The sequence below is a fragment of the Heloderma suspectum genome, chromosome 3, assembly GCF_057233095.1.
Source record: "Heloderma suspectum isolate Gila_16-S chromosome 3, 16-S_ref, whole genome shotgun sequence".
Lineage (NCBI taxonomy): Eukaryota > Metazoa > Chordata > Lepidosauria > Squamata > Helodermatidae > Heloderma > Heloderma suspectum.
In genome coordinates, this window is record NC_139460.1 from 239126344 (window position 1) to 239153110 (window position 26767).

Consider the following 26767-nt stretch of genomic DNA (forward strand, 5'->3'; position numbering starts at 1 on the left):
CATTCTCTGAGAGTGTCTTTCTCTCTTTCTCTTTCGTATCACGCTGCTGCTGCTTCTCCTCTTCCTCCTCCTCCTCCCTCTCCCTCTCCCTCTCCCTCTCTCATACACCCACCCGCCCACACCCACCCACACCCCTACCTGTACCTAGTCCACCCAAGGAGGATTCATCCTGTTTCTCCTGGGAGTAACCACAGAGGAATCCAGTGGCTGGAGATGGGTGCTTGCCACATTTCCCACCCCAAGGAAGGACATTTCCAGTAGCTGAAACTTATGGTGAGGCAGAGGCTTCTCTTTGCCAGGAAAGCAGCTAGAAAGGGGGAGACCAGGACACCTGGGTTCCCCCTTCTGCTTTGCTGTGGCCACTATTCTTCTCTCTCTGCTGGAATGTTGCTAGGATAACATCACCATAGTGATAATCGAGATAAGATTGACAATTAGCAGCTAGAATCATGCAGGCTTGCTGCATGCAAAAGTGTAAGGATTAAGTTGTGCCTGTTTACTTTTGAGGACTTACTTGCAAGGAGTAGCTGGTTGCCTCAGAGTATTTTCTTGCCGCTCTTGGAAGAGCCAGAAAACACAAGGTTAGGATACTGTTTCATGTATCTCTGTGCCACCATTGAAGCTGAAAGCCCCCAACACAACAGGCTCCTTTTTTTCCCTCCAAAAACACATTCTCAAGGAAGTTCCCAACTGTGAATCTGCAACAAAAAAAGTTAGACATTAAGCTCAACAAGCGGCAGTAACAGTGCATATATAGGAAATGTTTCTCCCTGGTGAAATGCTTCAGCTTGTATTTCGCTCCCTCAGATAACTGCTTTCTGTTTGGGTGTCTCATTTTGGCACTACAAAACAGAAGATTAAGATTGAAATGGTGTATTTCAGCATTTTGAGTACAGCCCTAGTATATTCCTGAACCCTTAACAACGACTGTTCTTCCCAACACACACTTTTTGGTTTCTGTTCCTCAAATGCTGTCATTGTGCTATTAGTTTTTTCTTTCCTCATGTGGGGAAAATTCCTCATATTGCCTCCATTCTTGTCCCACAGATCCACTTGGCCTAAAAGATGGCCCACTGGGTAATCTTGGCCCAGGTGGTTGCTTAGTTTCATCCTTCTTGCAATCTGCAACTCAGTCGTCATGTAACTCCTAGTATAAATTTGCCACCTGACACTTCCAATCATACCTTTCCTTGCTCTTTCTCTCTCTATCTCAAATATTTATATCCTGCCTCTTAATCGCAAGGTTTCTTGAGGCAGCTAACAATAACAAAAAATCATCAATGCAAAATTAAACAAAGAACATCACACAACAAAGTCATTTCAAAAGCATGTATTGGACCCCATTAAAAACCAAATGGGAAAAAGCAACATTTGTAATTGTTTCTAAAAATCACCCAAGGGGAAACTTGATGGATGAGCAATGGGGGAAGTGACAAATCCAAGGGACCAGACTTGTTAGGCCTTCTTTCCTGTTACCATCCTCCTTACCTCAGATGATGGGGGCATGTGAGTAGATGAGTAGAAGATCTCCATAGTTGAGCACGTTCCTATGGGTGCATCCTGTCCAAAGCTGTTCTGGTGATTTAGACTTTGTTATTCCCAGCATGTTCTTTCCAACTCTGAATCTTATTTCCCCCTTGCCTTTAACACTCAATTTAGCAAAGATTTTTCAACTAGTGCTAAGTTTTCAGCTATTGATATTCCATTGCTTAATAAAGTGATGGAGGGAGCAGTCCTATGGCCTCTAGACAGCGGCTAGACGGCCATAGCATATGCTGTTTTCTGGGAACCGACCTCGGAGCCCACGCGCCAAGGTCGGTTCCCAGAAAACCAATCTCCCCCCACATCCTCACTGCCTCAGAGGCAGCGCGGAGAAGCCCCATCCTCCGTGCTTGCAAGAGGAGCACAGAGCGGCTGAAAAGGGGCGGGTCTGGTGGCGTTCCAGGGCAGAGTGAGGACCTGCGTGTACGACACATCCTATGTGTCGTACAGCAGCCTCTTCTCCTGCTCCCCCCCGCCCCCAAGGCTAGATAGCTGAAATCGGCTGTCTAGCAGAAAAAGCAGGGCAGAAGAGGCATGGAGGGAACGATACCCCCTGTGCTTCTCCTCCTTTGCTTTGGATAGGTAGTCGCCTCTGAGTTTGGAGGTGGCTGCCTATGTAGTTAGGATTGCGCCCTAACACTTTGGTATGATTTCTGGGCAGATAATCTGTATTTGCATTCTCTCTCTGTTTTCTTTTAGATTTCACAACAAACTCCTCCAAAGTGATATTATAAAGATGAAGTTTTTCAAAGAGTTCATCCATCTTGAAACCTACATTTAAAGGAACAAAATGTTTAAACTTCAAAAGAATCTGCATTCTCACATCCCTAAATTTGTTCTCTTTTGATGAAATCCAAGGACAATGAACTCATTTTGTTTTTTGTGTCTCTTTGCTCGCTATGGTAAAATCCCATTCTTGTTTTGTTCAGTGGGAAAAACCTGAGCTAGTGTGTTAATTTTTTTTTTATTAATGTTCTTCCCTCATTGATCCAAATTCTATATGCCCAGGTCACATGTAATGTGCCTATAAGACATCAACATATTTGTTTCAGTGGTTACTTGTTTTGGTTAGGCTTTTTTTTTTAAACATTTCAAGGTCTTCAACTGACTCCGCAAGAATTTTTTGATGGCTTGTGGAAAATGACTTTCATCCATTTGAACTGCCTCTCTAACTGCTGTAAATGGCTCCTTCCAACAATACTTTAGCAGACTAATATGAGGCATTGCATTCATTGTTGCATAGCATTGTTACCAAATGACTTGCACAAGCAGTGTTTCAGGTGCCGGAGGTCAAATCACAATAGCCAAAAGTGTCCTCTGTGTAGAGGAGAAAATAAAGTTCTGTTGCACGTGGATAGCAAACAGATGAACTTGCTTGCAGTTTTGGAAGTAAGGACTGATCACAGTGATAGCTGGACTGGACTGTTTTGCTTGAAGAAAGGGAAACTATGCAGCTTAATATTTGGAGTATTAATAATGATGCTAGTGATGGCATCATATATACTGACTGGAGCTAAGCGTGGCTTCTTGCTGATGCAGCCAGCACTCCGTTATGGACCTTTCACCAGCAATTCAAACTTAATGGACAATGAGAGTCTCTGTGATATGAAAGACCATTACCAAACATCTAAAATGAATATTTCATATACAAAGGATTATTCAAGCATTAAAGTAATTATTGACAGTATTACTTCAAACATTGAGTTCATAACCAGACCTCTTCCAGACTTGGAAGATCTGCAAAAACAAGAGATGCATGTGAGTATTAAAGAAGGAGAAATGTTGGCATTACTAAAAATGTCAGACATGACCATGCATTGGAATATCTCCTAAACACTGATCAGTTACATCATTTAAGTCAATATGCCTGCATTTACTGACTGGGGATCATGCAAATATATTTCATTTTAGGCTATCAATGCAATTTTACAAGGTGGTGGACAATCAGTCATGCCTCTCTTCATTAATGCATGCTCCAGATATTGCCGTGTAGGTACTGTGGGTGAGAGCAGTAGTATGGACAATCTCATAAGTATCTATAATGCCTCCTTGCTCTTTGTACCAGTATCTTAGCTTGAAGCTGACTAAAACACACAAGTTGCAGCCTAGCAAAGGCTTGTCTGGTGCCTTCTACATCTCCTCTGGTGAGGTTTCAAGAGGCAGCTGTGTAGTTAGTTGAGTGGGCAAGAGCAGTGGCTTATATTAGTGGGTGGGGTTGCACACATGTATAAGTGCCTGGTGCATCTGACTTTATGGGGTGGAAGAAGTTATAGGAAGTGTATAACTGTAGACAGATCTGGCCCTGAAAGAGGTGACTTTTTTGTTATGGGGTGGTATATAAACACATGCATACAAACCAGCTTTCTGCAATCTGATGCCCTCCAGATATCTTGGACTATAATTCCTAGCATTCCTATTAGCCATGCTATCTAGGGCTGGTGGGAGATGAAGTCCAAAACATTTGGAGGGCACTAGAAGGCTGATATAAGCCATAGTGAGACGTGGAGGTATGAATCCTAGACATGAAAACTGGTTTATCTCTACACACTTTATCATAACCTAACAGGTGTAGAGGAGACAGAGAGATGGCTGCCACTGCTATGCTATTGCTAGATCAGATCTGAAAAGAGTAAGCAAGCAAAGTTCTATGGATACTTCATCTTGGCTAGGCTAGGTCTTCCAAGGTTGTGAGTTGTCAAGAGGGAGTGTATAGGTCTTAGGAAATGTAGAGAGTTAATGGATAGTTGCGGCTGCATGGGAAGCTAATCAGAGTTGTAATTATTATAGGCCCTTTGTAGAGTAGTTGCCATGCAGAAGCATGTGAGGAGACCTGCTTTGTTACATGGTGTGTGATTCTTATCCCTAAGTATTCCTTCTGTTTGGGTTTTATAATTTTCTTTTACATAAATGAAGAGAATTCCATCTGCTCTAGGAAGTAATATCTTATAATAAGTTCTTATATGGAAGAAGGTATGTGTGTGTGTATACACATACACACACATGTATATACACACACATACATATACATACACATTCACATACTTAATTCAGCCTAGATAATCATATTTAAAAGCCAGAGTATACAAAAATATTCCTCTTCACTGACAGCTCTACATATTCTCTTGGTCCTGTTTACGTGTAGTGGTTTTAGGGTTAAAATTTAGCATCACAATTATTGGAATATGAAAACAATCGAGTATAGCTGGAAATGCTATCTTAAACTAAAGCTTTTATTCTCTGTATTGCAGATGTTTTCGGTAATTCCTAACAAGTTTCTTTCAAACAGCAAGAATCCTTGTTGGTACGAAGAATACAGAGGAAACACTACCAGAGATCCTTATTCTACAAACTCATATGCCTTGTATTCTAAACGTTTTCGGACATTATTTGATTACCTCAGAAAGGTATTTTGGAGCCATTTGTATCATTACAAGGACAAGCACTACCGGCTACGTTGTCTTCCCCATTTCTACATCATAGGCCAGCCAAAGTGTGGAACAACAGACCTTTATGACAGGCTCAGGTTACATCCTGATGTGAAATTCTCAGCCATTAAAGAACCTCACTGGTGGACAAGAAAACGGTTTGGTGAGTAAACACCCTGTCTGAAATTTCAGAGTTGTGTTTGCCGAAATGAATGCTTAACTTTCCTTAGGAAGCAGTATCTCTTCCATTTTGAAGTTTCTTAGTCCCCAGGAAGCAATAAACTTAATGCTGGAAATCAAGAGATCTGGCTTCATTGTCTGGATCTGTTGCAGGTTGTCTTGGATACACAATGGAAATGCCCTTTTTAACATCACATAACAAGCCCCAGACCAACAGCCTAATTGAGAAGCCCACCACCTGGAATTGCTATGGACAAATGTTCATGGCGTCATTGATACCACAGCAATACTTTTATAGTAAGCCTATTGCTGTGAACTTATTTTGCCTGAAGCAAAAAGTATTGGTATAAAAAATCTTAGTATTTGTTTATTTATAGGATGTCTAGACTGCTGCTGCTCCCGAAGCTTATACAGAGCAATTCCATAAAGCAGCCTAAAATTGCACCTTACAATTTCAAATAAAACTAATACAGCAAACCTAGCAGTTTGCTGCTGTGATAAGAAGACAGATGGATTGGTAACTGGTTAAAGAACAGGAAGCAGAGAGTTCTCACAATGGAGCAATGTAAGAAGTGGGGTCCCACAAGGATTTCCATTGGGACTGTGCTTTTTAACTTGCTTATAAATGGTATGAAGTTAGGGGTGAGCAGAGAGGTGGCTAGGGTTGCTGATGATACCAGATTATTTAGCTTGGTAAAAACAAAAAGAGATTGTGAGGTGCTCCATAGGGATCTTTTCAAATTAGGTGAATGGATATCAAAATGGCAATTGCAGCTCAGTGTAAGTAACTATAAAATGATGACATTGGGGCAAAAAATCCTAACTTCACATATATACTGATGGGGTCTCAGCTGGTGGCAGTGACTGACCAGGAAAGGGAGCTTAGGGTTATGGTGGGTTTTTGTTGTTGTTCAGTCATGTCCGACTCTTCGTGACCCCATGGACCATAGCACGCCAGGCCTTCCATTAGCCTTGTGATACGTTCCATGGGGTTTTCTTGGCAAGAATACTGGAGTGGGTTGCCATTTCCTTCTCCAGTGGACCACATTTTGTCAGAACTCTCTGCCATGACCTGTCCGTCTTGGGTGGCCCTGCACGGCATAGCTTATGGCTTCACTGAGTTACGCAAGCCCCTTCGCCACAACAAGGCAGTGATCCATGAAGGGGTATGGTGGGTAGTTCAATGAAAATCTTGACCTAGTGTGCAGCTGCTGTGACAGAAGACAAACTCTGTGTTGGGGATCATTAGGAAAGGGATCAAAAATAAACCTCCCAATTTCTTTATACCTTTATACAAATTTGTGATGTGACCTCACGTGAAATATTGTGTACAATTCTGATTGCTCTATGTCCAAAAGGATAGTAGGGCTATCAAAGTAGAGTTGCAAAAGGTGCAAAAAAAGGGCAACCAAAATGATCATGGGGGTGAATAATCTCCTTTATGCATAAAAGTTACAATGTCTGGGGCTTTTTAATTTAAAAAAACAGCAAGAAAATGGGGGACATGATAGAGTTGTATAATATTATCCATAGTGTGGATAAAATGGATAGGGATACTTTTTTTTATCCCTCTCTTGTTATGCTAGGACCCAGAGTCATCCAGTGAAGCTAACTAGTGGGAAATTCAGGAGACAAAGGAAGTGCTTGTTCACACAGTGTGTAGTTAAACTATGTAATGTATTTCCACATTATAAGATTGGTGATGACCAACAACTTAGAGACTTTTCAAAGGAAATTAGACACATTCATGGAAGACAAGGCTATTAATGGCTACTAATCATGATGGCTATATGCTACTTTCAGGATCAGAGGCACTATGCCTCTGAATACTAGTCACTGGGTAACAAGAGCAGGAAAGGGTTATTGTCCCATGTCTTGTTGTGGGCTTTCCACAGACATTTGGTTGGTCACTGTGGGGAAACAGCCTGTTGGACCAGTAAGCCTTTGGTCTAATCCAACAGGGCTCTTCTTATGTTGTTATGCATCCAGGGCCCTGATGTAGCATCAGTCTGGAGCGATGCTTCATTAGAGCCCCAGATCGTTGTAGGCGAATTTAAATCGTAAGTGCTTGGGTTCTTGTACTGGACAGCTGCTAGTTTTCTTTGGCCCAGTGCCAAGGAAATGGCTGGAGCTGGCATTTTTGGCTGGTGGTAGAGTGAAAAGTGGGTCCTCCTGTGGGCTTGGGCAGCTGGCAACTGTGGACTCCTAAAATTGGGTCTGTGTCTGTTGACTACATATAAAAGATTTAGCCACATGGCTGGGGCAGATTGCATGGGTTTTCTCTGTGAAGGAGGGTACCAGTTGCATGAGACAGAGACATGTGATTAGCCTGCCCGGTTGGTTCAGTTTCATAGCTTTACATCATGGAATTTGACTCCACAATCTGTATTGGCCCAATTTGAAAGGCTCACACACACGGTGCTAGTTCTTATCTGATGGTGAGCTCATTGAAGGACTTAGTGACAACAGTATGTAATATCTGTCTTGCTTCAGTGCCAGTTCAGCAGGAATGAATGTTGGAAGCAATTACAATTAATGTCTAAAACTAGGGCCAGCATCAACACCTGGCATCTCTGAGCAGCTGCCTGTGGATTCTGGGTGCTGACACAGTCCCTGCTATCATTCTTCTGATGGATTTGTTAGGATATAGAGATTTAGGGAAGCAGATGATGATGACATTGATAATGATTGCTTTCAAAACTTGCAAGGGTCAACATCTAGACATTTCAAAGCAGTTGAGAATATATTTTCATTAATTGTATTGTTATAACGGTAAGATTTTCCCCTTCATCCCAGTTGTGTTGGCATCTCTTTGGTTCTGCTCAGTATGTCCCAAGACACAAGGGAACAGCTGAGCCCCTGTGGGTTTGAACATCTGTGTTTTGGCTATTTGTTAATGCTCTAGATGGCTAGTAGTCATCTAGAGGTTTATACCACATAGAAGAGTATTTTTGAAATGGGCACAGATTGAATTGTGCAATTTCTCCTCTATCTGTCTTCAAATGAAGTGCTAGAAGGAATACTTAACAGAGCTTCATTTGTCAACAAGGGGCTCAACAGAAGGTTCGAACAAGAACCCTAAGCTTTTCAGATGCAGCTCTTCTTTGGGATTGCTATTCAAGCGCTAGTGAACTAAAGCAGAGTGAAATCTACTAAATTGATCTGACTGGATGCCTTATTAAGGCAACAGAGGCAACAAATGCAGTAAAAGTCAGCTGAGCTAACTTCAGCAGGATTTTAAGTAGTATGTGGTTTTCTTTCAAGTATTTTCCTCCTCAGTACTTTGTCTTCTGTATGTGTTATTATGACATATATGCAATTATGTCAAATAAAGTATAGTTTGTTAAAAAATAATTGCTGCCATGTCTTTAGGCCAGACCCAAGGAACGGCTCCAGAGAATGGTCTGAAAGCACCAGATGTGGATCAGTTTCTCAAGCTGTAAAAGTCTGAGCTTGACCAGTACCTGGATGCGAAGTTGCCTGGGAACACTATGTATGTTGCTTTGAGTGTGGGGGTGGAATGCAGACATGACAACAAGTCATTTGTAACAACATGTAAGGATCCCCACCAACCAGCTTCACCCATGTCATCTCCTGGAGGATAAGATGGCTGTGCTTAATCAAGGGTTCTGTCATATAGAGGGGAGCCATCATCCTCAGTTAGCAGACAAAGATATTCATATGATGAAGCATAGTTAAAATATTTAAGTGCTTATCTTACAGCATCAGTCACATTAATGCTCCGTTTTTTCCAATGTTTCCCTTTCATATGCAGAATGTCAAGTCATATAACAAGCAGGCTTGCCTCCAGATTTTGCATATATCTGGAATTTGGCTGTTTATTTGGGGTTCTGACAGGGCAGAGCACACTGTGGAATTCGGGAGGAATTCATTAAATTTCAAGGCATGCTCTGTCTTGATACATCTTCGGTTCCCCATCATGTCACGCCTCACTCTGCCTGTCCAGAGACCTCTAAGCTCTTTTGTGAGGTACTAATAAGGACCGTGCTGCACACCAAGGCCAAGAGATCTCTGCCTTTCACAGTATTAATTAGGTTCTCTAGGCCACCAGGAGGAGGGCATGGAGAAACCAATCCAAAGCATACAGGCCATACTGTGCTCACATACAGAAGCATTCAGATGTAATGTAGAGGTTGTGTGAATCAGGTGGTCCTCACATGGAATAACACCAGGGCCAGTCCACAGTGTGCAGAAGTCTCCACATCCTGGTGTGCATGTGGCTATGTCCCCTGGTGTGATTGGGGGCTTGAACACTTCAGGTAATAATCTATTTTCAACCAGAATCCACTGTGCTTCCTGGACTTCCTTCAAAATTCTCTTGGATAGATTCCTTAGCTCTTTCTTAGAAGTCTTCTTACTTCTCTACAATCTGTTAATGTTTCATTCATTCATTCATTCATTCATTCCTACAGTGATTCAACTAGGCCTTGCCTAATGTGGGGGCACTATTTATTTATTTATTTATTTCGTTTCTATACCGCCCAATAGCCGAAGCTCTCTGGGCGGTTCACAAAAATTAAAACCAAACAGCACACAATAAAACAATTTAAAATATATAGAACATTAAAACCACAATATAACAATACAACCACAATAAAACCTAGCAGCAGTGCAGGAATTTAAAATACAGATTTAAAACAGCAAAGCTAAAAATTTAGAAAGCTAAAATGCTAAAATGCCTGGGAAAATAAAAAGGTCTTCACCTGGTGCCGAAAGGAATACAATGTAGGTGCCAGGCGAACCTCACTAGGGAGTTCATTCCAGAGCCGGGGTGCCACAGCAGAAAAAGCCCTCCTCCTAGTAGCCACCCACCTCACTTCCTTTGGCAGGGGCTCATAGAGAAGGGCCGCTGACGATGATCTTAAGGTCCGGGCAGGCACATATGGGAGGAGGCTTTCCTTGGCTCATGGTTTTCTTACAGTTCTCTGCCTAATGAAACACCCATCCTCCAGGAAGAGAAGTTTCCTTTAATTGAAATCTTCCAATAAAATATTTTATTGGATCATCTTTGTGCTCTTTCTGCTTCTGGGTTACAGGCATGATTCTGTTAAGTAACCTTCATGCTAATTAGTAACCTTCATGCTAATTACCACTCCTCTAGTTAACTGATTCTGCAGTCTTCTTGCTAAGGTTACACACTTTAGATACATCACTAAGAGCTTTCTCCCAAGGGAAAATCTGTTACTATGTGGCCAGGGTTGTGATTAAACAACAATAATAAAATGTTCCCTTCAATGTAAATGTAAAAAAAAAAAAAGACATTTAGATGCCCATGTGTAACAAACATACATTTATCTATTTCATCATTTATACACATCTGTGCATGTTCACACATGATGATGTACGTGGGCACTACACCCAATTTCAGACACAGAATTGATGACATAGAATTGTTTATGCACCTTTCATTTATGTTGTTATGGCTGCATCCAATGGTAGTCCTCCTAACAGATCCTTTGAAATAAATGGGACTTCAATTAGACTACCATTGGATAGAACCCTTAATTAGCATTCCTATGTATCCTATATTCTTTGAACGGGGTCTTTCATTGTTTGAAAATGCTGGTAAGTAGAACAACCCAGTTTACAACTGTTGTTTACAGACTTTCCTTTTCATTCTTGTTTTCAGGGATAATTCGTCTGAGGGATGGATTTCATGATCGTTACCCAGTGGAAGATTACCTGGATCTGTTTGACTTGGCTGCTCATCAGATTCAGAATATGCTGCAGGGAGACACTGACAAGATGAACAACATCATCATTGGTATAGCAACTACTGCTTATGGGGTATATGTTGATGGCGCTAATCTTACTCTAACAATATTTGTGGCTATCTATATCAAGACTTCTCTGTATCTTAGCAATATAAATAAATATGAGAAAAAAATGTAGGAGAGATGATAGCATTTTATTGCAACAGCTTCTGCTGGTAAAATGAACATCATAAAATGGGTCTTCAGCCACTGATGAAAAGTAGAAAAATTCTGTCTGAAAAGACCATTATAAATCTTTAAATTTTGTGCTTTATGTTTTTCAGTGTAAATAGAAGCTGTTTAAATTATTATTTAGGGTGCAGTCCAGTGCATGTTTAGATAGAAAGCCCTACAACTCCTAGCATTTCCCAGCCAGACTTTTCTGTCTATACATACATAGGATTGCACCTTTATTCTCTTATTTATAAAATGTATTAGTTGCTTTCCCTACAATATGGCACTCATGGCAACATGTAATTCATTTAAAAACCATCATATAAAATCATTATATAACTGCAAATAAATATGAAAATAAAAACCAAACATGCTCAGAAGAATCTGTTGAAATGCTTTGTAAATAAAATTGTCTTTACTTGCCAGTGGAAACTAGATATGAGTCCTCACTATAGAATCATAGAATAGTAGGGTTGGAAGGGGCCTACAAGACCATCGAGCCCAACCCCCTGCTCAATGCAGGAATCCAAGTCAGAGCATCCCTGACAGATGGCTGTCCAGCCTCATCTTGAATGCCTCCAGTGTGGGAGAGCTCCCTACCTCCCTAGGTAATTGGTTTCATTGTCGTATTGCTCTAAGAGTCAGGAAGTTTCTCCTGATATTCAGCCGGAATCTGGCTTCCTGTAACTTGAGCCCATTATTCCGCGTCCTGCATTCTGGGATGATCGAGAAGAGATCCTGGCCTTCCTCTCTGTGACAACCTTTCAAGTACTTGAAGAGCACTATCGTATCTCTCCAGTCTTCTCTTCTCAAGGCTAAACATGCCCAGTTCTTTCAGTCTCTCCTCATAGGGCTTTGTTTCCAGTCCCCTGATCATCTTTGTTGCCCTCCTCTGAACCCTCTCCAGCTTGTCTGCATCCTTCTTAAAGTGCAGTGCCCAGAACTGGACACAGTACTCCAGATGAGGCCTAGCCAGTGCTGAGTACTTCCTGGGATTTGGAAGCTATGCTTCTATTAATGCAGTCCAAAAGAGCATTTGCCTTTTTTGCAGCCACATCACATTGTTGGCTCATATTCAGCTTGTGATCGACAACAATTCCAAGATCTTTCTCGCCTGTAGCGTTGTTGAGCCACATATCCCCCATCTTGTAACTGTGCATTTGGTTTCTTTTTCCTAGGTGCAGAACTTAGCATTTATCCCTATTAAATGTCATCCTGTTGTTTTCTGCCCAGCGTTCCAGTCTGTCAAGTTCACTTTGAATTTTGTTTCTGTCTTCCAAAGTATTAGCTATCCTGCCCAATTTTGTGTCATCTGCAAATTTGATCAGCATTCCCTGCACCACCTCCTCCTCCTATGGGTCCTATTCTACACGCCCCAACATTAATTAATTAATTAATTACATTTCTATACCATTCAATAACTGGCGATCTCTATGTAACTAAAGTAAATGACAGAAGTTTTCCTGGCATGGAGATGCAGTAATAGAGGAATCCTTTCTCACTTAAATTTCTGCCAACTGTGCAGCTGTTGGAGACATAGGGATCTCTGAAATGTAGCAATCATAGATATGGGATTTCATTTTGTTAGGTGTAAGAAGTGAGATGGGGTGGAAGGTTCTGCAGGAGGACAATGGTGTTCTTATCCACCTGAGATAAGAAGAAAGCTTAAGCTGTCTTAACCTAAGAGAGAGTATCTGATGTGGTCTGACATATCCTGACTTCGTAAATTGATTAGCCCCGATTGTTTTGATGTGATCCAACAGGCCTAGTGCTCTTTCCAGAAACAGATATTGTGCCCCAAATATTCTTGGTGCATTGTTTGTACCGAGGGCACATGCAGGCATAGCTATGGTGTATATTATAGTCAGAGAAATCTTCTAGGGGGAAAAAAAAACCCTACTTCAGATTGGTAGTGTACACTTCTTCTTTGGAGCAATTGCCTTCTATTACAGGTTTTCAGGGAGATGATTTTTTGTTTAGGAAACTGTTTATGTTAGCTCTTCTTCAAGTTTCCAGGGAAAAACCTGAATTAATATGCTCATTTTAAAAAAAACTACCTTGTTAAAATACAATTTAGTCAAGAATGCTTGTATAGAATATATGAAAATCAGAAATTTGCTTAGGGAACAACGTTATTAAACTTCAGATGATTAAAAAGGGGAGATATAATTAAAACTATAAACATTCCGCTAACTTTATCAGGCAATGTAATTTTCCAATCAAAAAGATATCTGAATCAAATTGTTATTAGGCTATAATTATATTGCCAGATGAACCCATGGATGTTTTGGAAGCGTTACACAAGACACTATACTTGGAGCTCCAGGCATTCTAGATAGGATTTATTTATTTATGATCATTATTATGATAAATTCAGCAGAATGTTTTATGAAAGCACATGATTTTATTCCATTAATCTCAGGAAAAGGAAATTCTACAGGCAATCTCTAATAAAAGTAGGCAGTTTAATCATATGTTATGTGCTTTTAGCTGCTATGAAAAATTGGTATATTTTGGACTGTGCTGTTGTGATATGATATATAAATGCAGCAGTGGTTAATTTATCATGGTTTGAGTATGGCTTCCTCCTCACAAACATTAATTCAGAACTCTGATGTGGTGGGGAGATGCTAAAACAGGTAGAGGTGCTAAAACAGGTAGAGATGCAGTAAGAAGTGTATTTTTTGCTGCCATGGCCAAGACATTAACATTTTAGGGAAGCTGGTGGAAAGCTGAAAGTTTGGATAGTCACAACGTATTTTGAAGAGTTGACTGCCAAACATAAGCTATGACAAAATAAGCAGTGGAAATCCAGACCTCTGATGGAAGCTATGCTAGCAAAGGGCTAGCAATGCATGAACCCACCCCTCTACCCATATGTGCTCCCTGGGATCTAACTTCCCACATGGTGAGCCCCTGTGTTAGTTAGCATAGACAGTACTATTTCTGTACAAAAGATTGAGTGGAAGAGTCACTGGTGCTATACTGTTGTAACTCTTGTCTTCATCTGTTATTCCAGCATAACCGAGTGAATGATCTGAGGTGCTGATTCACCATCATTATGTGTGGGAGATAGATAGGTTCAAGAGTAATTTCCATTGATACAGTCTCCCCTAAGGATTAGAGAATAGCATATAGAGTCAGTTGAACACAGCTAAAGGAAGGGCAGAAACATTTTGTTTGCTAGCAAGTATAGGAAAAATGTAACTCTGTACAGTGGATTTTATAAGGGCTGTGGCTCATTCATGCTGATGAAAAAAAGAAGTCAAGGCTAAGGGAGATTTCTCTAAAAAATAATACAGGGCAATCCTTTGCATGCTTATATGAAAGTAAGTCCTATTGTGTTCAGTGGGGCCTACTCTTGAGTAAGTGTGTTTAGGATGGTAGCCATATTCTTTAAAATGTAGAATTCTTTACACATACACACACATACACCATTGGAATGTAAATTTGGTGCTATATAAATACAAATGTGCCCAGTCAAAATTAAACATATTCTCAAACTCAACATTTTGGGGCTTTCATGTAAAAGCTATTAGGACAAACTGTGTTAGTTACAATTCTGTGCATAAATAGATACCAAATCTCTGAAATTTACCTAGCACATTGCTTTTAACGTTCTGGTCCTGCAAAGCATTTATAACATTGCTGAGATTCAGATCTCTAGAATGAAGGATAACAATGTACAAGTTTTGTTCTTTCTAGGAGAGGCGAGTGCTTCCACAATGTGGGATAACAACGCTTGGGTTTTCTTCTACGACAACAGTACAGAAGGGGAGCCTCCATTTTTAATACAGGACTTTATCCATGCCTTCCAGCCAAATGCAAAGCTTATTGTTATGCTTAGAGATCCTGTTGAAAGGTTAGCACCCAATATTTACAAACTTTCAATTAAATGTATTTTATTTAGTGCTGTGCCAAAAATTTCTTCCATGTTTTTTCGACCATTCTCATTCAATTTAATAGAAAAGAAATTGCTTTCAAAAAGAAGTTCAAAGGAGAAGAAATTTCGGAGAAATTCTCTGGGTTGGGTTTGGGGGTTTTGTGTTTACTTTACTTATGAGGTGGCCATTGAGCTTAATTTACTGATAGAGCGGCCATGGAGTATACAGAGATTCATTGTACAATAATCTCCGTGGCAGCATGTAGCCTCCTCAGCTTCCCGCACTTCAGTTAAAGCCATCATGAGGAAAACATCATGAAGTAATTCCTCCCATGGGGCTTTTTCAATTCAGGAATGGCAGGTGGCCTGGGAGGCTGCAGAGCAATGGAAAGATATGTAATAGAGAGAGAAAACACACATAGCACCCTCAGCCACTTTGCAGTAATTAGGTAAGCTCAACCCCCCCCCCCAAAAAAAAACAAAAACAAAATTCTGTCTCAGAAAAGTAGAAGCGTCAATGTAGATGATGTTTTTGCCACTTACAGCTCTATCTGTGAGAAACTGTTGGAGAATTTCTCTTTGCCTAGAAGAAATTCTGTGAAATTGTCCTGCCAACTTCTCTGCCCTCAAATAGGCTGGAGAATTTTGAGATGCCATTTGCACACAGCTCTAATTTTATTATTCTACTTTGTTCTTATAAATAGTAGCTACCTGCCCTGGGAATTCTGTTACTCAAGGACAGCACCCCCCCCCCCCAAACACTGCCATCATCTCATAGAATTTGTTGGTTAAAACAAACAGCAAGCAACCACTAAACACCTTATTTTTAATATGGCTGATTCAGTCTGGAATATTAACACATTTTTGGAATAGGCATTGGTTGTTTTGATAGAGAATAGATAGAGATTTCATGGTTTGATAAACCATGAAATCTCCTGGTTTAATCTTTCATGCATCCTGTGGTGAGAGGAACAGTGGAGGTACAGTCCTGCCTGGGGTTGGAGTTGGGTGGGGAATGATATCTTACCAGGCATATAAACTGGCTGTTCATAGGCCAGTCTTCCCCAATCTGGTGCCCTCCAAATGTGTTGGATAGCAACTCCCAGCGTCCCCTAGCCTGTCACAGGATATGCTTCTCTCCAAGTCAGCCTTTTTTCTCTCTCTCTCTTTTTTTTTTTTTTTTTACAAATGGGAGAATACCTGGCAGCACATGTTGTGGTATAATGTGTGACAACAGTTTCCCCTGTCATTAACATTTCCTGCACTTGAGCTTCATATATAAAAGCAAAGTATAATAATACCAGAGCCATTACCCTCCTAAACTCCCTCTATATTTTTGTGGGGAAATAGTGATAGGATACACACAGACCCCACCACCCTGATGTGAAATATTTTAACCATTTTCCCCAGCTTTTGTCCAGTGGCAATAGATACAGTTTCCATTATGCCATATTATGTTTTTCAGTCACAGTGGATAAACCCAGTGCTATACTGCTGAACTATAAATACTGAATTCCAAATAGTCATGTAGCATACCTTTGTTCTGTCATACTCAACAGAAGTCTTTGACTGGTGGGGTCAAGACCCACAAGTTCATTCCATCCTAACCTAAAGTGGGTTGTACCAGCACCAGCAGCGCCATTACCATTTTCTTTCTTTTAGATTTCTTTTTTTAATATAAGGAGACTGTGGGGGAGGGGAAAGACTAAGAAAGGAGAAAGACAAACCTATGTGGTTAAAAAAAATGAAGATAGTCTTACATTGTAGATTGGGGTTAAAGATGGATTCTAGGTCTGAAGAAGTTGTGTACTGATACACAGCATCCATTTCCCTGTAAACTAGTTGACTTTCAGTCGGTTTGAACCATAGAGTTCTATAACGTTTGACCACATCATCACAGCTTAGCTGTGAAATGTCTTCAGGGTGGGCATTATTGACTAGTGGGTATTTTGCTTTGGAGAAAATTGTGAATTCTCTTGGCTGCCAGGAAAGAACGCAAGTGAAGTAGCCACGGCTGTGGTACAGCCTAGATATTCCTCACTGGTGCCATTCCCCTTAATATGTTAGCAGTGGCCACAATATAGAACACTTCCTTGGCTTGCACACGTTTTCCTTTCCTGGTATGTGTACCAGCATCAAGACTAATTTAGTAGTTGTTTTATATTTTGATCTTGGAATATAGCACAGCACTATGGCAGCCAAACCTGTAGTCACTTATCTGGGCCTATTCAGATGTACATGAGGGAGGGAGGTTAGGGTAACTATGAAGGGAGGAATAGCATAACCACAACACATGTACCTGTCACATGACTGGGAACCACGCAGCGCCACATGGTGTCCATAACCACCCCCTCTGTAGTTACCTTAGCCATCCTCCCACTGTCACTTCTGGTCCCAGCAGCCCTTGTACCATGAGAACATGCACGCTGGCTGCTTCATTCATTGCGATGCTCCAGCGATCATAGAAAAAGCTTGCACCAGCTAGTAGTGGATGCTCTAGACCACCGTCTCTATGGTCTTGACCTAGAAACCATCCGGAGCCCATTTTAAATACTGGGGAGAATGACAGATGTGACGGTAAGCCACCCCAGGGCTCCTTAACCCTGCTGCAGGGGGGTGGTTAGCCAGGGTGGCTTTAGAACCATGGTTAGCAGGTTTTTCTACCCCCACACAACATGCAAATTGTGGTTTGCAGAAATTCCCTGATCATCAAGGCTTAGCATGATGTCTGAACAGGTCCTCTGTGTCTTTCAGCCTTATTGTCTCAGTAGCCCTTTAAATCCAGAAAATAGCTGCCATAGCACTGCTTGAGAATATTGTGCTTTGGTATATTTGGCTCACTCTCTCTGCAATGGTCTTTGTTATCCTGGTGTCTTTTTCCCCTTTCTCTTCCAGCATTAGAGAGACAAGCAGGCAGGTATCATAGCTCAGTGCTGTGTGTTTCCCAGTTATGGGAAACAACTCTGTACCATGACAGCAAGGAGGGAAAAGGAGCATTCAGGCTGCAGAGAGCAGTGGGCACTAGGGGATGACCCTTGAACATTTATTTGCAAGCATGATGTCACTTTACATTTTGCTTCCATCAAACAGCTCTTCCAAAATCCTGGGGAATATATCAAGGGTAAAGTCTTTATGCAGGCTTTCCCAACATGGTGCCCTCTAGATTGTTTGGACTACAACTCCCAGCATTCTTGTCCATTGGCCGGCTGGCTGGGGGTGACTGGAATTGAAGTAAAAACCATCTGGAGGACACCAGATTGTAGAAGACTGCTTTTTGCCTATGTAACTGAAATAAGAAACTTTGGATGACAGAAATCGTTCCACTTTTTTTGCTAGCTTCTGTTTCTTCTGTAATCTTTTCTAGTGAAAAGGCAGTCATGTGCATCTTAGTTAATTATGATGGATTACGGTAAATGGTAATGGCATCAAGTAAGCCATAAGTAGCAAGAGAAGCTGAAATCCTTGTTGGCAAAAATTTTGTTTTCATGCAAATGTCCGTGGACCCACGGCCCAGCTGGCTTCCACCAGAAAAAGAGCCTTCAGTGTGGTGGCCCCCTTCCTGTGGAACTCCCTGCCTTCAGAGGTCAGGCAGGTGCCAACATTGTGTTGCTTTCAGTGCCTCCTGAATATATTGTTATTTTGAGAGTCCTTCCTTGAGTGACCAGCTGCAGTTTTATTAAATTCAGAATTTATTTCTTTTAAATGTTTTAATTGTTTTAACATGGTGTTTTATTCTTTTATCTTTGTTCTTCACCGCTTCGAAATCTTTTGATGTGGAGCAGTATATAAATATTGTAAATAATTAAAATAAAATCAATAAAAATGTCTATCAAAGCAAAAAACAAACAAACATGTGGGGAACATATACTAATTATATAGCTTTCTCAGAAATGGAGAATTAGTAGGCAAGAATGAATATTTTTCAACATGTGATGTTCTTTTAAAGGATCTTTGGATCAAGAGATTCATAGTCACTCCATTGTGCACATGGAGTTCACATGCAAGTGGACTTTTCTACTCACTTCATTGGGGTTTGGGAACAACTCTTTTCCCAGTTCACAGGTAACAAGCAAGAATACTAGTTCATGCTACCTGATTGAGGAGGAGTTTCTAAACTACTCAGGAGGTCATCAGCAAGCAAAAGCTTAGTGTTACATCCTGAACTGGGATTCCTAGTTTGTTGCTCTCCTAATAAACCAGAATCTGAAGCCAGGATTTGTCCTTGGCTTATGATTCCTGGCTTGTTTGAGAGTGACAAGCCAGGAATCCTGGTTTGGATATAACACTATGCTTTTGTTTGCTTGTGACTTCCTGATTAATTTCGCTGCTTCTGCTGGTTGGAGTAGCCAAGCGGGAATGATCAGGCAGCATAGACCAACATGCTTGCTCTTTACTGATAAGCCAGAATACTGAAGAATTCTGACATTGTTGTGTTTCAACGGGCTCTATATATCTCTAACAACTTTTTGGAAAATCAATTTCATTCTGTTAGTAAATCCGCAATGGAGTGGAGAATGGTTTAGAAATGATCTATCAAGAGAGTCTGACACATACAAAAGTAGAACATTTAGGAAAAGAGCCTCTAAAGGTAGGTTTAAATCAGTTAAGGGGTTCAGGAAAGTAAATCATACAAGCCTATCGAAAGGCCATTGTTCTGAACCAAGATATAGGTATCTCATGCCAAAGAAACTCTTAATTATAATATCTCTAGTTGGTTATAAGAGTGATTCTGTATTGGTCTTTTACAGTTTACATGCTAGTGAACTGGATAACAAATGGGAATGGTCTTTTCTGTAGCAGACATGTTGCGCAAGGTTGTGGTTCAGCGATAATCCAACGCTGCCATTGTGCACATGGCCAGGCCTGCTCATTCTGGTCTTCATGCTGCCCCTACCACTTGTGGAATGGTGGTTTAGCACTTCCAGAGGCAAGTCGAAAATAGTGGAAATGCTAGTTTCTGGAAGGGGGCAGGTTGGCAGAGCTTGCATAAGGCAGCACTGCTGACCTGCTCCCTCCCAGAAATGAGTGGTTCTTTTTGATTCGGGGCTTGCCTCTGGAAGGGCTAAATTGTTGTTCTGCAAGCAGTAGGGGCTGCTTGCAGACCAGAATTGGTGGGGCTGGCCATGTGTGGATCAGAATCAGCAGCCGGTTCTGCTGGTGGATGGGCAGCATTGGATTCTACCTATAGTCTGGGAAATAGATTTGAAGTTGATCCTAAACACAAATTATACTGACAAAAGGGGATAGATGGCAGATCTCAATTTCTTGTGGAATGCCCATTGATATCAAGATAAGCAAACTATGGGCTGTCATGTGTTTAGGTATAATGGTAAATAGTAGTATTATACAATAGTAGTCACAATTGGGACTAGCTTTAGTCACAGTCGTAATTTAATCTTGATCTCTATGTGTAAAAGGTTATGGTGGAGAAGGGATAGAAAGTTGGCTTCCTTTTTATAACTTTAGACATGAATTCCAAGGTAGAATTTCATCCTCTAGTTGTAACAGATGGTTTTGTATTTGATCCATAGAATAAGACAGTATGTTGTTTATATACATCTGTTTAGAATCAGGAAAGTTTGGTATCACTTTCCTTGTTATCTTAGATTATAATGGGCCGGAATTCCCAATGTGGGGATGATATAATTCATCATATGATACAATTGGTTTTAATAAAAGTTATACGGCTGACAGAAGCAGAGATGAGTAGACCTGTATGGGATTGCACTGTAAGAAAAGTAAGGATGTTTTAATGCTGCTATTTTATTGCTTAACACTACCATCCAATACACATTTTTGTTGTTCAGTCGTTAAGTCGTGTCCAACTCTTCGTGACGCCATGGGAGCACGCCATAGCACGCCAGGCCTTCCTGTCCTCCGCTCTCTCCTGGAGTGTGCTCAAGTTCATATTCATTGCATCGGTTATTGCTATCTAGCCATCTCATCCTGTGCTGTCCCCTTCTCCTTTTGCCTTCAATCTTTCCCAGCATCAGGGTCTTTTCCAGGGAGTTTTCTCTTCGCATTAGGTAGCCAAATATTTGAGCTTCAGCTTCAGTATCTGTCCTTCCAATGAGCACTCAGGGTTGATTTCCTTTAGGATCGACTGATCTGACCTCCTTGCAGTCCAGGGGACTCGTAAGAGTCTTCTCCAGCACCACAGTTTAAAAGCATCAATTCTTCAGCGCCCAGCCTTCCTTATAGTCCAGCTCTCACAGCCATACATTACTACTGGAAAAAACATAGCTTTGATATACGGACCTTTGTCGGCAAGGTGATGTCTCTGCTTCTTACTATGCTGTCTAGGTTGGCCATAGCTTTCCTCCCAAGGAGCAAGCATCTTTTAAATTCATGGCTACAGTCACTGTGTGCGGTGATCTTGGAGCCCAAGAAAGTAAAATCTGTCACTGCTTCCATTTCTTCCCCTTCTATATGCCAGGAAGTGATGGGGCCAGATGCCCTGATCTTCGTTTTTTTTAATGTTGAGTTTCAAACCAGCTTTTGCACTCTCCTCTTTCACCCTCAACAAGAGGCACTTTAGATCCTCTTCACTTTCTGCCATTAGGGTGGTATCGTCTGCGTATCTGAGGTTGTTGATGATTCTTAATTCTGACCTGGGATTCATCTAGCCCGGTGTTTCTCATGATGTACTCTGCATATAAATTAAATAAGCAGGGTGACAATATGCAGCCTTGTCGTACTCCTTTCCCAATTTGGAACCAATCGGTTGTTCCATGTCCGGTTCTTACTGTTGCTTCTTGACCATTGTACAGGTTTCTCAGGAGACAGGTAAGGTGGTCTTGTACCCCCATCTCTTTCAGAATTTGCCACAGTTTGTTGTGATCCACACAATCAAAGGCTTTAGCATAGTCAATGAAGCAGAAATAGACGTTTTTCTGGAATTCTCTTGCTTTCTCCATGATCCAGCGAATGTTGGCGATTTGATCTCTAGTTCCTCTGCCTCTTCGAAACCCCGCTTGTACTTCTGGTAGTTCTCGGTTCACATGCTGCTGAAGCCTAGCTTGTAGGATTTTGAGCATAACCTTGCTGGCATGTGAAATGAGCGCAATTGTACGGTAGTTTGAACACTCTTTGGCATTGCCCTTCTTTGCAATCGGAATGTAAGCTGACCTTTTCCAGTCTTGTGGCCACTGTTGAGTGTTCCAAATTTGTTGGCATATTGAGTGCAGCACTTTAACAGCATCATCTTTTAGGATTTTAAATAGCTCAGCTGGAATACTGTCATCTCCGCTAGCTTTGTTGTTAGTAACGCTTCCTAAGGCCCACTTGACTTCACTCTCGAGGATGTCTGGCTCAAGTTCAGTGACCGCACTATCATGGCTATCAGGGACATTAAGATCTTTCCTGTATAGTTCTTCTGTGTATTCTTTCCACCTCTTCTTAATCTCATCCGCTTCTGTTAGGTCCCTTCCTTCTTTGTCCTTTATCATGCCCGTCTTTGCACAAAACGTTCCCTTGATATCTCCGATTTTCTTGAAAAGATCTCTAGTCTTTCCCATTCTATTGTTTTCCTCGATTTCTTTGCATTGTTCATTTAAGAAGGCCTTCTTGTCTCTCCTTGCTATTCTCTGGAACTCTGCATTCAGTTGGATAGATCTTCCCCTTTCTCCCTTGCTTGTCGCTTCCCTTCTTTCCTCAGCTACTTGTAAAGCCTCATCAGACAGCCACTGTGCTTTCTTGCATTTCTTTTTCTTTGGGATGGATTGAGTTGCTGCCTCCTGAACAATGTTACGGACCTCCGTCCATAGTTCCTCAGGCACTCTGTCTATCAGGTCTAATCCCTTAAATATATTCCTCACCTCCACTGCATATTCATAAGGAATATGATTTAGGTCATACCTGAATGGTTTAGTGGTTTTCCCTACGTTCTTCAATTTAAGCCGAAATTTTGCGAGAAGCAGCTCATGATCTGAGCCACAGTCAGCTCCAGGTCTTGTTTTTACTGACTGTATAGAGCTTCTCCATCTTTGGCTGCAAAGTACATAATCAATCTGATTTCGATACTGACCATCTGGTGATGTTCATGTGTAGACTCGCCTCTTGTGCTGTTGGAAAAGAGTGTTTCCTATGATCAGCATGTTCTTTTGGCAAAACTATATTAGCCTTTGTCCTGCTTCGTTTAGTACACCAAGGCCATGCTTGCCTGTTATCCCGGTGATTTCTTGACTTCTTACTTTAGCATTCCAATCCCCTATGATGAAAAGGACATCTTTTTTTGGTGTTAGTTCTAGAAGGTGTTGTAGGTCTTCATAGAACCGATCAACCTCAACTTCTTCAGCCTCAGTGGTTGGGGCATAGACTTGAATTACTGTGATGTTGAATGGTTTGCCTTGGATTTGTACTGAGATCATTCTATCGTTTTTGAGATTGTACCCCAGGACTGCTTTTCCCACCCTTTTGTTGACTATGAGTGCTACTCCATTTCTTCTAAGGGATTCTTGCCCACAGTAGTAGATATAATGGTCACCTAAATTAAATTCACCCATGCCTGTCCATTTTAGTTCTCTGATTCCCAAGATGTCGATGTTCAATCTTGCCATCTCATGTTTGACCACCTCCAGCTTACCTTGATTCATTGATCTTACATTCCAGGTTCCTAAACAATATTGTTCTTTACAGCATCGGACTTTCCTTTCACCACCAGACACATCCACAGCTGAGTGTCCTTTCAGCTTTGGCCCAGCCGCTTCACTCTTTCTGGCACTACTTGGAAATACCCTCTGCTCTTCCCCAGTAGTATATTGGACACCTTCCGACCTGAGGGGCTCATCTTCTGGCGTCATATCTTTTAGCCTTGTGATACGTTCCATGGGGTTTTCTTGGCAAGAATACTGGAGTGGGTTGCCATTTCCTTCTCCAGTGGACCACATTTTGTCAGAACTCTCCACCATGACCTGTCCATCTTGGGTGGCCCTGCACGGCATAGCTTATGGCTTCACTGAGTTATGCAAGCCCTTTCGCCACAACAAGGCAGTGATCCATGAAGGGGCCAATACACATTACCTGGGAATAAATTCCAACGAACTCAGTGGGGCTTGCTTTTGAGAAGACATACATAGGATTTCACTGTTAATTGTAGTTGGGTTTTTCTCTCTCTCATGTTTTGATTGTTGCCCTTCTGTTTGTAAACTATTTTGGTTATAACTTGTTACAGAAAAGTAGGGCTGTGCACCACTTCAGTGTGAATTCGAAAGTGGCTCGGTGTGATTCGGACCACTTTTGTCCAAATCCAAAGTGGGTCCGGAGCAGTCCAAAGAAAATCGGGGCTGATTTGGAAGCTCTGAATTGGCCTCTGAAGCAGGTTGGGGGCGGGGGGTTGTCTGGGTACAGCCCTACAGAAAAGTGATATATCATCATAATTCTTGCTGATGTTCTTGCATGCATGGAAGTTCTGAACGTGCCTATAGCCAGATATTCCTCATTGGCACCATTGCTCTTAATATTGCACATACACCCAAGGAATCACTGGATGTTAACATCAAACATTTAATAACATAAGCAAAAACCCAATTTTGTAACGTCTACAGTGTAAACAAACAGAAGTAAGCAATTCTTAATGTTCCTGATGGGAAATGATCACTAACTACATTTCAAAATGTAGGCATTGACCTATACATTACTGAAGAGCTTGACTCTTGTATACCTACGATGTTGCATTGCAATGTATTGCAATGTTAACTATGTATGCTCTCTTGAACATCAGTGTGCCCAGCTTCATGTGACTAGAATGTGCTCTTGTCCTTGGTGTCATCTTCTCTTTTATGGCGTATATTTGGATATTTATTGTTTTCATTCTTTGGGGCTGGAGAGCTGCCTACAATCTAGAGAATGTAGTTAAATCGTGTTGGCAAGGGAAAACCATCCAAATGAAATAAACTGCTTATGTAAACCATCCTCCCAGCTCAGTTTCCCAGCCCCTTCTATCCATCCTATGGCCCTATTGGCAAGAGCTGTTGGCTGTTGAAGTGTGCTGTGTCTGCCTCAATGTTACTTGAGATAGACACAGCACACTTCAACTTCCTTGATTTAAGAATGCACCCTGTAGCCTTTTTATACACATACATTTCTGCTGGGATAGTAGAAAAAAAATTACATTAAAAAGTGCCTCATTTAATGAATAGGCTGGCTCCATCCTTCCTGTTTTTCTCACATCTTCCGGTTTCACAGCCAACTATTTCATGCACAGTAAAACAGGCAGCTGCCTAAGGCAGCAAAATACTAAGCACAGCCAACTATTTAGCGCCTGTTTATTGTTAGTGAAATAGATGCTGGGAGTGGCACATTTCTCTTCTTACTATTTATACCTACATGCAGTTCCTTCCATTCATACGTCGCAGTATATGGGTCTGTTCCTCTCCTAATACACTCTGCATAGCCATAGTGATAGGTAAAGCCGCCTGTCCCACCTTGGCTGGTCTGACATCTCTGCTACAATCTCTTTCCCTTTTTCCCATGATGATAAAGAGAGTGTTTGATTCATTATATGAAAGGAACAACAAACTCATTTTCAAGGTAAAAGCAAAACACTGCTAGAAGTCTACTTTAGGGTGTTGTTATCTTTAACATGCTCTTTTAATGAAAGCTGAGAACAAGCTGAATTGAAGTGCATCACATTTACAAGATCAAATTATTGTTTTATGTTTATGGTCACTGCCTTAAAGAGAGTAATTTTATATCCAAATAAATAGCTATTGCTATATTTTATAAGTAATCTCCCATTCTTGGGTGTAGAACATTTTATTGTTGGCCCTGGAGACAAAGAAGAAACAAAACATAGCTAAGATGTGATTCATTTATTGGATCAGTAGGCTAAATCCAGTGTCACATGAGTAGACTCTCTTGTACAACAGGAGTTTCCCTTCCGCTCCTCTCTCCTGCAGCCCCCCTGCATGCCCCCCCATTTGCTCTGGACGGTCCCCCAACCCTCTGGAGCCAATTTGGAATGTGTGTGGTGGGCTACAGGGTGGAGGGGAAATTTGATCCACCAGAGGTAAGCGTTCCTCTGGTGGAAGGACACTATGGATACAAAGCAGTGTTTCTGAAGAGGAAGGGCAGGACCCAAATTTTCTTCTGCAGGTAAATCTCTTAATGGAAAAGTATACATCTAATATTTGGCCTAAAGAGCAGAAATGCTATACCAGCCACCTTGGAGAGACAAATATAGCTGCTTGCTAAAGTTCCCTGTAGAATTGCCTATAGGGATAGACGAAAGTCCCTTACCTGTTCTCGAAGCTTGCTTCGCGGTGCGGGGGAGGCGCTTCGGTTCTCTCCCCGAAGTTCAGGCGAGGGGGGGGAGGTGCCCCGCCTCGCCTGGCCGAAATTCAGGCCGGGGGGAGGCGCCCCATCCCTCGCCGGCGAAATTCAGGCCGGGTAGAAACGCTCTGTCTACCCGGCCGCGAAAAAAAAAGTAAGAACAAACACACACACACCCGTGATAGGCTACGTAACGATTTAAGTAGCCTATCACGGCTAGATTTCCAAAGTCAGCCATGATAGGCTACGTAAATCGTCACGTAGCCTATCACGGGTGACTTTGAAAAAAAAAACGCGTACGCAAATGGTGGCGGCCCATGGGCACCGCCATTTGCGTTCCTTATTTTGGCACGTCTAGTCTACGTAAAGATTTATGTAGACTACGGCGAAAATAAGGGAACGCTATTTGCGTTGCCCTTATTTTCGCCATACGTAAATCTTTACGTGGACTAGACGTGCCAAAATAAGGAACGCAAATGGCGGCGCCCATGGGCCGCCGCCATTTGTGTATTCGCTTT

General features: G+C 41.5%; 1 protein-coding gene across 4 annotated transcripts in view; it reads left to right on the forward strand.

Annotated features, from left to right (window-relative positions):
- The window catches only part of CHST15 (carbohydrate sulfotransferase 15), a 121577-nt gene that overhangs the window by 87082 nt on the left and 7728 nt on the right, over positions 1-26767 (forward strand). For all 4 annotated transcript variants that reach the window (XM_084845967.1, XM_084845969.1, XM_084845968.1 and 1 more), the window contains 4 exons: positions 2242-3300; positions 4791-5130; positions 10798-10932; positions 14801-14957. In XM_084845967.1, coding sequence (XP_084702093.1) covers positions 2758-3300; positions 4791-5130; positions 10798-10932; positions 14801-14957 — 1175 coding nt within the window. In that variant the 5' untranslated portion in view covers positions 2242-2757. The remainder of the gene's footprint in view (positions 1-2241; positions 3301-4790; positions 5131-10797; positions 10933-14800; positions 14958-26767) is intronic.